This window comes from Dermacentor andersoni, chromosome 2, assembly GCF_023375885.2.
Source record: "Dermacentor andersoni chromosome 2, qqDerAnde1_hic_scaffold, whole genome shotgun sequence".
Lineage (NCBI taxonomy): Eukaryota > Metazoa > Arthropoda > Arachnida > Ixodida > Ixodidae > Dermacentor > Dermacentor andersoni.
In genome coordinates, this window is record NC_092815.1 from 157,524,161 (window position 1) to 157,536,709 (window position 12,549).

General features: G+C 48.3%; 1 protein-coding gene across 1 annotated transcript; it reads right to left on the bottom strand.

Annotated features, from left to right (window-relative positions):
• Positions 1-3,909: 3,909 nt before the first annotated feature.
• Positions 3,910-5,661, bottom strand: LOC126540922 (solute carrier family 22 member 6-like). The gene has a single exon (XM_050187741.1). It carries the CDS (start codon positions 5,659-5,661, stop codon positions 3,910-3,912), a length of 1,752 nt encoding a protein of 583 aa, XP_050043698.1.
• Between the last annotated feature and the right edge of the window lie 6,888 nt (positions 5,662-12,549).

Consider the following 12,549-nt stretch of genomic DNA (forward strand, 5'->3'; position numbering starts at 1 on the left):
GGGTTTCTTCGCTGCCGCACCATCACAACAGGGCCATTGCATCCGAACACATCCAAGGGTAGCGGACTCGCCCAGTTATGAAAAAGGGCGACTTCTTTTCTACTTGCAACATGGTTGGCTCACTGGAAATGTCGATGACCAGTTTCCAACTTTTAACGTATACTTGGTGCAGCAAGAGTAAAAAATAAATGCACTTCCAACGCTCATGCTGGAATCAATGATAAGGGAAGCCTAAGTAAAGTACAATTTAGTGATGTCAGGTGGGTGCACAAGAAAGTACCACACGTTGCAAGCAACATTTTAATGGATTCTGTTTTACCTCTTGTGCCGGAGTGGGACAGTTCTGAAGCATTGGCTAAGAATGGGCACACCCCCAGTGGCACATGCCGAATGACCACATCAAAGAAAGTAAATTGAAGATTTCTTGAAATATAATTAGCCGTTCTATCGCCAGATCCATGTGTTTTAGATATGCCCGTGAGCCAACATTACATGTCCAGGTTTTATGTAGGGAGATTTTATTTTATGAGTGAGTGAAGAAACTTTTATTGTAGGTCCGGCGAGGACGCGAACTCGTCGCGCACCTGGCTAGTCCCACGTCGGGACCGGCAGGTCTAGCCCACCGGCCCGGTCGCGGGCACGCCGGACAGCCAGGATTTGCTTTTCTAGAGCGGGGCTACGCAGAAGCGAGTCCCACTCCTCCTTGATGAACTTATTTTATTACGCAGAACCGAACTGGACATGTTAAGCATTAAAGGATTTGTATATATATATATATATATATATATATATATATATATATATATATATATATATATATATATATATATATATATATATATGTATGTATATTTCATATATATACAGAACTGGACATGTTAAAGGGACACTAAAGGTTACCAAAAACTCAAGTTAAAGTGGTAGAGCAATGTTCTAGAACGTCTAAGGCGTCAATGTAATCGCGAACAGAGCTTTAGTAACCGAGAAATTGAGGTAAATGCATGACACGATTTGAGACCCCCCAGCGACATTCCGGTACTAGCCCGATGACGAAAGCACTCCTCATAATTTGTGTTACTAATACTAAACTACTCGTATAAAAAATATCATTTCATTCGATTATAAGACGGAAAAAAAATGCTACTTGTCTGCGTCTATTCGATTCTAAGAAAAAATAACATTTTGACGTTACCCTTAGTAATATGGGTGTTCGAAAGGTTTCGTTTTCGCTCGACTCTGCGCGCTCGACTCTGCGCCGCGCACACTTTGGAGTTTCAGTAGTTTCGTTATCGCGTCGTGCTGTGAGGGTTCTGCTGGCTCGCGAAACTTTCATTTGGAACAAGCAGCGAGAATGCCACGTCCATGTGATGGCGTGGGAAGCCCTCGTTGCTTTCCCGCTCCGGAGAGCCGGTGTCGAGGCCGCCGTCGTAGTACGCAACGACGCCGGCAGTGCGAGCCCTCAGCAGCAGGTCGCGCTCGCCGGTGCTCAAATCGCTGAAGTTGAGCCCACCATCGCGAGCCAATCTGTCGGTGTCAGGGTCCATTGCGACGAGCGTCGAAGTTTGCGTCAAAGAATAAAGTACCAGCTTCTGGGCGTCTTGCGCTGGAGCTTGAGGTATAGTAGCGGCGTCTGGTGGCAGTGCGGGAAACGACATCTGGTTCGTGCCAGCTTGGGTCGTATTGAGCCCTGGCTGTGGCGAAGCACGTTTCTAGGCCGAATTTTGCGTCGATTCGCACTCTTTTATGCCCTGTTGCGAGTGCGAAAAGGCTCGTCACTTCTCACAGACCACGCCGACCACGCTGCGAGCTCGCCGCAGCCTATAGTTTAACGAAAACGGACTCTCCGTGTGCCGTGGGACGTAATTCGTTTCTCTTTCCGCTAGCCACCATACTCCCGCTTTCGCTCTGCTGTCGGCTCTGTCTTGGCTCTGTTTCTGGCCGCGCGTTTGCGTTTTGCGCAGAAAAGCCGTAGCGCCGTCTGCGGACGCTGTTCTACTCACCGATGGCGCAACGTCACTATGAGACCATGATGTCAGTACTCCTCGATCGGAGGGCGGGCGATTTGAACTGCGCTAGAGGTACGCGGACGCTTCAGAACGCATTTTCTCTTAAAATAAGTCTCTCCTTGGCACGAAACAAGCGTTTCGAGGTTTCTGTGATGGTATTTCAACAGTCCACGTTGACTTAATAGTAACCTTTAGTGTCCCTTTAAGCATTAAAGGTTTTGTATATATATATATATATATATATATATATATATATATATATATATATATATATATATATATATAGTGAGTCAGTGAATAAACTTTTATTCGGTCCAGCAAAGCGCGATAAAACGCGCACCCGGCTAATCCCACGACGGAACTGCAAGATCTAGTCTGCCGGCCCGATCGCGGGTGCGCTGGATGGCCAGGATTTCGTCCTCAAAGACGGGACTTCGCTGGAGTCCGTCCCACTCTTCCTTATATACACACAAATATATTGAACGAGACTCCTGGCCACGGCGACCATTTTTCGATGTGAATGATAAGCAAAAAAAAAAAAAAAAACGCTCGTGTATCGTGCATTGCACGTTGTACAGTGTTACGTCTCATCATGGCCATGGGCATTAATTCAACGTTTACCACGAAGCAAACCCACGCATTCATCAGCGCCTATTGAGAAATCCACGCAGCGTTGACGCCGCCTGTTGACAGGTCAACAGACGATCCCTCCATCTGAACCTGAAAACCTGAACTAATTGGTGAAAAGGACCAACATCGAATGTTACCGCGGGAACAGCTTTGCTCTCGGATTGCGATGTTGCTAAATATGCGGGGGCGAAGGTTCAACATCGGAGGCGGAGCTCGGCGGAATGGTGCGACATCATGGGCGGGATATTGCTACCAATTCGACGATTGTGGTTGGCCGCAAAGCAGTCATCGCATTCCCTAGCCCTGTCACCTAGGGAAGACGAAGGTATTAAAACGGAGACCTTTGGTACAGTGAGAGGTGCTGATGTATTCTGATGTTAACTCGGACGCTTACTATGCTCGCGTATGGGCTCCCGTATATGGAGCCAGCGTAAATGATGTAAAATAAACCCTTTTTCCTTCATGCCTGCTGATGGACGTATTCGTCGCTGGGCTTGGTGTATTCCTGGTCCAAACGCCACCTTGAGCCGCAACAAGAACCCGAGGTGGCCAAAAATATTATGGTGGCACGTAATACCCAAGAATTTTATCTTTTAATACTTCCGGACTGCAGCAGCAGAAGCACCTATAACGGCCAAGAAATGCTGAGAGGGCTTGAAAAGAAAGCGGCGCTCTAAGAACAATTTATGGGTAATCACGCTTACAGTTGCAAGACAGTCATGTATATTTTACGTGTTATAAATACGTCATAAATATTTTTGAGTAAGGTTACGCATACTCTTCCAATCTGCAACACTGTTCACGAGTGCACGTACAGAGGTGTCACAAAGTCGTACCACACGAAGCGTCTTGTTCAATTTGCCATTGGACTCTATTCTCCGAATACAGACCGAGTGGCAGCACCGCGCGAAATCCTGGCGCTTCGTTTACGTGGACATATAGGTCTAAGAAGAAAAAGAAATTGTAGGAGAAAAAAGTTTCTGACAGTATCAATGAAATACCGTCATCGCGAACGCGAGGCAGGCCGAGGTATAACGTAGAAAACTGGAATGAGCTGGAACATTCAAACAGACACTTCAAGTGACCCGGCCGTCTCTGCAAGTTCAAACAGTTGCAGCTACGTAACAAGACAAAGTTCTACAAAGCTAATATACAAGAAATACTCTATTTGAACGTCTAGTAACGCGAATGTGTGACAAACTTTGGCTAAATTCTGAACTCCTAGACGCCACAGCAACGATGCCGTGGTGTATCTCATGTGCGCGCCGAAAGACTAGTATGTCTTTTCGGGAGTTGTTCGTATTGGTAAGTCGCTTGATGTTGCTCTGTCCTTCGTGATGGGGGTGCCCCGGCGCTTGACGGGCTCCCTTGGCATACGCACCAGTGTCTCTTGCATGGCGCGCTTCCTATCCTCGCTTGTCACGAGGCCGGGGCTCTTGCTGGGCGCTAATTGGTATTGCTGCCTAATGTCAATGTGACAGGGCACAAGTTCGGCGCCCACCACGAAAAGTGACATGAAGGCGGCAGCAATGGCAAGCTGCAACGTTGTACGGCGGCCACCAAGCAGCGCTGGACTCATCTGGGCCAAGGTATCACCCAATCGGCTGAAGGCGAGACCCACGGAGACACTAAGGCAGCGGGTCATGACCGGGTACGCGATGACGCATATGATGAGATAGAACGTAAAGCAGATGGTTCCAGTTGCGCGCATTATAATTACGAGCAAATCACGCATCGCAATCTGCTCCCGTAGGTCAGTGGCCAGGATGGTCAGTGTTACGGCAAAGACAAGTGCGGAGGTGCTCACGGTGTTCCTGAACCCGAAGGTAGCAATGAACGGCGCCGAGACCACGAGCACAATGAAGGACACGATGAAACTCAGCGTAGTTGTGATTTCTCCGACGGGAACACCGTCATTAATGACGAAGGCGTCGAAGGCGTAGCTTATCGCAGTCCACATATAACACATGGTAATGGTGCAAGCTCTGAACCGTGGGCTGCAGATACCGCTGCTATTTCCAGCCTCCCCGCTACGAGCCTTAATCGCCGCTGCCTGAGCTGCCATGAGATCTCGGCAGTGCTCTGGGGAGACCTTGTTTATACTTGCCGCACGCAAAGCGATGCGCTCAGCTTCTTTGACGTTGCCTGTCTCCAAAAGCCAGCTGGGTGACTCATCGACGGTGTAATAAAGTAGCAGGAGAAGGCACGTTGGAACCATCAGTATCAGCTGCAGCGTCGCCCATCCGGCCTTCAAGAGTTGAGCGGTAAACAGCGTGATCGGTGATAGCATCAACGCAGATAGCGCGATCAGGATTATGCAATCAGCATATTTTTCAATCGGCGACACTTCATAAATCAGCCCGTACACAGGTACCACGAGGGCACTCGTGGAGGCTGACACGACGGCACGCACACCCACGAAGAACTGGAAGTCATTCGGCACTGCACTAGCGGTGCCCGATATGAGGACTACGGGTACGGTCAAGAAGAGTACCGCCTTGCGACCGACGCTGTCCGCGAGCGCTCCGACTGCGGGCAGCGTGGCCATGCTGGCAGCCGCGTACACGAGCCTCGCGACGTCGATGAGCCAGCGCCTGTCGCACACTAGGTTCCAGTGGCTGACGATGTTGTTCCCGTACTGGCCGAGGTCGAACTCCCACGATGCGCAAGGCACGATGCGAGCCGCATGGCCACCGTCCGGGGGCTCGCGCATTGTGCAGTGGCTGTGCTCGCCTTTCTCGTCCACCGGTATGGCCAGCTGTTTCCACTCGTCCACGCTGAGGTTCTTCATGGAATCTGGCCGCCCGCACCAGTGATCCATTACGCCAGCTGTTAGCCTGAAGCTCTCGTAGTGCAGCCCGTAGTTGTAGAGTGCGATGACTGTGCCGAATATGTGTAGCACTTGGTAGGCGCCGTACCCATACGGCACCTGATTCCCTAACCGTTTCGGCGCTGGCTTCGCCAGGGCTAATTCGCCGGGCACAGATAGCGGAGTCGTGGCCCGTCGGTCGTGGCGTGCGGCCATCCTTGAAGCTTGCTTCTTCTTCTATTGTGACCGCGTGCGTGCAAGCTAATATGCACGAGCAAGGGCGTGTGGCGCGTGCCATGGATCAGCCGAAATGAACGAGGTACCTGCACTTTAAAACAATGAGAAAGCTACTGTGGGCTATGTTGCAGCTCTTACTTCAAAATAATTGCATTTATACTACAAAAAAATTACACCGCTATACGGCGTTCCCCCCCGCAGGGGCGTCTGCGTTAGCAGGCGTTTGGTGGGTTGCGACACCACGTACCCGAGCACACGAGGGTTGGACCCTCCCGCGTGTAGCCGTGCGCGGCTTAGCCGTGTCCGGGGAAAAGGGGATCCTGGAGGTTGAGCCGATGCCGGGTGTTCGGACCTTTAAGGCCCCCCGGCGGAGGCAAGACACCTCTTTGGCCTCTGCTTCACGTAGACGGCACCCCCGGACTGACCCACCCGGGGGAAATCGGCAGTCGCCTCTTCCTGTCTCTCTCTCCTCGAACCTTCGCCTTTATCTCTCACTTTTTGACCTTTCCTGTCTCCTTCTCTCTTCTTTTTACTTCCTTTCTGCACGGCGGCAAGGGTTAACCTTGTGTATGTGCCCTCCCTTAGGTATAATATGTTAGGTTATAGTGGCAATGTACGGTTGGCGCGTGCAGCCTTACGCGTTAAGTCCTGCAGCGTCCCCATGTTGGGCTCCGTGGTGGGTGGCCGCCATTGCTGCCGAAAAGAAACTGAAATACTATGGGAACACCCGCATTTCCCCGCCTTCTTGATCGTCACCCTCAAAAGAGGGGACGCACCGATGCCCTAACCATATCCTTAAACAGAACAAGAGAGACATATCCGAAATACCATGTTGTGCACAGCGAGAACTCCGAAAAACAGGCCAGATTCATTTCCCCTTTCATAGTTGCAAAATCTTTAACCGAATCCATAGGGTCAGGTTATAAAGTAACGAAAATGGCTAGCGGGGACCTTCTCCTAGAGATCCCTCAGAAACATCAGTACGAGAAGCTTGGCAGTCTTGTAACATTTGGTAACATACCAATTTCTGTTACACAACACCGAACAATGAATAGCTCACGGGGGGTCGTGTCAGAGGCAGACCTCCTAGACTTGACAGAAGTTGAGCTCCTGGAAGGATGGAAAGAACAAAATGTCACTGATGTAAAACGTATTATAATTAGACGAGACAACAAGGAAATCCCCACTAAGCACCTCATCCTAACATTTGCATCCAGCGTACTGCCAGAAACCACCGAAACAGGATACATCAGATTAAATGTTCGACCATATATTCCCAACCCTAGAAGGTGTTTCAAATGTCAGAGGTTTGGCCATGGCTCGCAGAGCTGCCGTGGTCAATTAACTTGTGCAAAGTGTGGAGTCCAGGGCCACCCCTCCGACAACTGCAGTGGCACACCTCACTGTGTGAACTGCAGTGGAGACCATCCGGCCTACTCACGTTCCTGTCCGAACTGGAAAAAAGAAAAGGACATATTTACCCTGAAAGTCAAAGAAAATATTTCGTTTAAGGAAGCCCGTAAGAGGTGCTCACCTTTCCACAGCACACCTTATGCTGATGCGGCGCGTCGGGGGGCAGCGTCGCAGCGGCCAATGCCAAGTACCCAGCCCGCGTGCAGCGAGCAGGTACCTTTGGCTCCTGCCCCCAGGGTGGAAGTAGGTAAGCCTACTCCATTCAACCAGCAACCAGGCCAGGCTACCCTTGGGTTGCCGGCCCCACAAGAGTTATCTGCGGCAGCCTGCGCTACACGCAGCGATCCCGCAGGACCGATAGCGGCCACGAAGGTAGGCGCAGCCGAGGCTGCCTCAAACTCCCCGGCCCCTTCCAGCGCTGGCAACAGCCGGCGCAGCCAAATCCCCCAGGGAGCCCCATCGACCTCCGGGCTGGTGGGCGCAGGGGTCTTGCCCTCCAAGGCGGGACCCTCGCTGGTAACTTCCCGCTCGCAAGAGCACGTGTCCGGCGCCTCACAAGAGGCAATGGACACAACACCTATCCCCACGGCGCACCAAGCGCCTAAGGAGCGGCGAGGCTCCCTCGAACGCTCCAAAAAAGGCAAAACCCCGGTTACAGGGCCTCGCAAGAGCTCTGTAATCTAATTCAACATTTTTGTTTCCGTGTACACAGCACCAATTTACATTAAATATGGATACACAAATCATACAATGGAATGTCAGAGGCCTTCTGAGAAACCTTGATGATGTACAAGAACTGATCCACCAACACAATCCAAAAGTGCTGTGTTTACAGGAAACACACCTAAAATCAAAACACACAAACTTTCTCCGACAGTATATAACCTTTCGTAAAGATCGCGATGATGGTGTCGCATCATCGGGCGGTGTTGCCACTGTCATCCATAAAAGCATTGCGTGTCAACATCTACAGCTACAAACGCCTCTTGAAGCAGTGGCGGTTCGAGCTGCTCTCCTAAACAAACTCATCACTATTAGCTCTCTTTACATACCCCCATATTACAAATTAACTAAACATGAATTCCAATCCTTTATAGATCAATTGCCAGAACCTTATGTTGTTCTGGGTGATTTCAATGCACACAGCAGCTTGTGGGGAGACTCTCGTATCGATGCGCGAGGTCGTCTCGTTGAACAATTCCTTTTTTCTTCCGGTGCGTGTCTGCTGAATAAGAAAGAACCCACTTATTACTCTCTTGCAAACAACACCTTTTCTTCAATTGTCTGAACTCGAATGAAAAGTTATACACAATCCCTACGGGAGCGACCACTTCCCTATACTGCTGAGAACATATAAAGAAAACGAATATCAACCACAGGCTCCTAGGTGGAAGATCAATACAGCCGACTGGGAGAAATTCCGAACTCTCACCAGGATCTCATGGAATGACATGTCCCCTTTAGGAATTGATGCTGCTGTGCAGTATTTTACAGCCTTCATTATAGATGCCGCATCTAAATGCATATCTGAAGTAAGTGGTTTCGCATGCAAACGGCGCGTCCCGTGGTGGAACGACGAATGTAGGACCACCCGTAAGAAACAAAACAAAGCGTGGGGGTTGCTGCGCGCCTCTCCCACTGCGGAGAATCGTATTAACTTTAAAAAAGCAAAATCCGAAGGCAGGAGAACGCGCCGACAAGCCAGAAGAGAGAGTTGGCAGAAGTTTTTATCGGGTATCAAGTCTTATGCAGAGGAGGGGAAAGTCTGGAACAGGGTTAACAGGATAAAAGGACGACAAACTTATTCAGTCCCCCTAGTAAACACTCAAGGCGATACCCTGCTTGAACAAGCAGACTCACTTGGGGAGCACTTTCAGAGCGTGTCAAGTTCCAACAATTACTCAAAACCCTTTCTCAAGTACAAACAAATAGAAGAATGCAAGCCACTCATAAGAAAGTGTCGGCAGAATGAACCGTTCAACCGCCCCTTTAGTATTGCAGAGTTGAGAGCTGCCTTGAGCGCATGCAAGAGCTCTGCACCGGGATCTGATAGAATCATGTATGAAATGCTGAAAAACACACACAATGACACGCAAGTTACACTACTTACACTTTTCAACACTATCTGGAACGCAGGGTACCTTCCGACTGCATGGAAAGAAGCCATTGTGGTCCCTGTTCTAAAACAAGGCAAAGATCCTTCCTCAGTGGCAAGCTACCGCCCGATAGCCCTCACAAGTTGCACGTGTAAGGTGTTCGAAAAAATGATAAATCGGCGACTCATCCATTTTCTTGAGCATAACAAAATGCTTGATCCCTATCAGTGTGGCTTCCGAGAAGGGCGCTCCACAACTGACCATCTTGTACGTATTGAAGGAAATATCCGGGACGCCTTTATACATAAACAGTTCTTCTTATCGATATTTCTCGATATGGAAAAGGCGTATGACACAACGTGGCGATACGGGATCTTGCGAGATTTATCGGAAATGGGCATTCATGGTAATATGCTCAACGTAATAAAAAGCTACTTGTCCAATCGTACCTTCCGGGTGAAAGTCGGCAATGTGCTGTCACGTCCTTTTACACAAGAAACTGGTGTACCCCAGGGAGGCGTGCTCAGTTGCACACTTTTTATTGTTAAAATGACAACGCTTCGTGCTTCCCTACCACCGGCCATCTTGTATTCCGTCTATGTGGACGACATTCAAATATGCTTCAAATCCTGTAACCTCGCAGTATGCGAGACAGGTACAGCATGGTTTGAACAAGGTGTCAGGGTGGGCAGAGAAAAATGGTTTTAAAATCAATCCTCAAAAGAGTTCTTGTGTGCTGTTTACAAGGGAGAGGCCTGGTCCCCGATCCTTGCTTAGAACTGTGTGGACAACAAATTCCTATCAACAAAGAGCACAAATTCCTAGGTATTATACTTGACGATAGACTCACTTTCATTCCGCACATCAAATATCTGAAAGAAAAATGTCTAAAAACAATGAACTTAATGAAACTTCTATCCAAGACTACGTGGGGTAGTGACAGAAAGTGTCTAATGAATCTCTACAAGAGCCTAATACGGTCACGATTGGATTATGGGGCCGTAGTGTATAGCTCTGCCGCCCCGAGCGCGCTAAGGATGCTGGATCCTGTCCATCATCTAGGTATCCGACTAGCCACTGGTGCTTTCAGAACAAGCCCGATCGAAAGCCTATATGCCGAATCGAACGAGTGGCCGCTCCACTTACAGAGATCATACGTCAGCTTTACTTATTTCCTTAAAGTGCATTCCATTCCTGAACACCCATGTTTTAATACCATTACCGATATGACGTATGCTACACTTTTCCGCAACCGTCCGTCTATAAGACAGCCTTCCTCACTGCGTGTGAAGGAGCTTAGCGATGAAATGCATGTCCCACTCCTGGAGCACCGCTTAATGCGCCCAACCAAGCTATTACCTCCTTGGGACTGGCAGGTCACAGAATGTGACGTATCCTTTCTAAAAGTTTCAAAGCATGCTCCAGAGGTAGAAATTCGAATGCATTTCCTAGAACTGCAGTACAAACACTCATGCACAGAGTTCTACACAGACACTTCCAAGTCACATGCCGGAGTATCCTATGCAGCCGTCGGTCCTTCTTTTTCGGAATCCGATGTACTACATCCAGAAACAAGTATCTTTACGGCAGAGGCCTACGCTGTATGGTCGGCTGTAAAGCATATAAAGAAATCAAAACTCCAAAAAGCTGTTATATATACAGACTCCTTAAGTGTGGTGAAGGCCTTAATGTCACCCTACAAACATAAAAATCCTGTACTTACTGAAGTCTATTCCGACCTGTGCAAAGCTTATCTATCTAACCAGCAAATCATCACATGCTGGGTACCCGGCCATAGGGGAATCAAAGGTAACGTTTTGGCAGACCAGATGGCTACGTCAATTACACTCCCTGCTGTTAATAATACTGCTTTGGTGCCTCTCACAGATCTGAAACCTTACATACGAAAGAAACTGCGAAACCACTGGCAACGCATGTGGGACGCAGAAATAAATAATAAACTGCACGTTATTAAGCCAGAGTTAGGTTTTTGGCCCTCCCCAACAAAATCTCGGCGAACAGATGTCCTATTCTGTTGCCTTAGAATAGGACACACATTTGGTACCCATCATTTTCTACTTACTGGAAGTGAACCTCCAACCTGTGGCAGATGCGGTGAGAGGCTGACCGTCCTCCATGTCCTCTTGGAGTGTCGGAAAGCTGAACCTGAAAGAAAGAAAAATTTTCCGCTAGCATACCGTTATTACATCCCTCTGCACCCGGCTATGTTTCTTGGTCATGAACCGCTTTTTAACACCAAGGCAGTCCTCGACTTCTTAAAAGATGTAGTTCTACACGTTATAAGCCCATAAAATTCGTAGAGCATCCTCGCTCCAGAGGATGCCGCTGCGATAATTGTTTTGAATAGCACATGCCTCCAGGCCCTTGTGTTTCAAGGGCTCTAAGGAGGCAGTAGTGCTCTAGCATATCTTATATAACCTGATATATCTTTAGACATCATATCATTCTTTTTAAATGTGTCTTATTGTTCATAGTACACTACATAAGTCATCGCCATAATCCTATTATACAGATTTTACGCACTTTAGCGCTACCATTTTTAAGGCCCCTCTACAGCCACGTCACACCAACTTCATAGTACTCATGATTTCACTGCAAACTAATTAACACGGACATGGCGCTCTTTGGCCATATCTGGCCCTTGCGCCACTAAACCACACACATCATCATCATCACACGGCGTTCCACTCTACAATATTCTAGATCAAGCGTAAACTTCCTTTATTTAACCTATCGGCGCGCTTCTTTTCTATCAAGAACGCAAAATCACGATAGCGATATGTCACGATCGGCGCGTTGCATTATTGATCAAAAAGCACTAGGCAAGCAGCGTTGACGAAAGTAAACGCACTCAAGAGGTATTGCTACGCTTAAGAAAAAAATTCTGAAAGGTGAAAAATTTTTTGCCTCACAGGCAGGAAGTTTCACACTCTTCAGAGCTTACCTTGTGTTTCAGTGGCAACGAATTTCACACCTTATTGGGCTTAGACAAAATATCTTAAATAATACAATCTTAGACTGTGTTCTTCTAGAACTGTTTTATGTTGATGGAGTAAAACATCACAGTTTTTCGAGATACTTAATCCATCGTATGCACAAGATACTTCTAATCGAGAGCACCGACTCCAAATCCCTCGAGCTTAAAGGGACAATAAAGCAGTACAATACATCAGTTTAGACTAATGAAACATTGTTTGAAAACCCTGCAGGCAGTCATTGAAAAAATATAGTTTGATGATTAGATGAGAAAGGAGGAGGAGGAGGAGATAAACTTTATTAAAGAAGAGGTCTTAGGCGGGGGTTGGGGTGACGTTCCCCTCCCCTCGGTGGGCTCCTC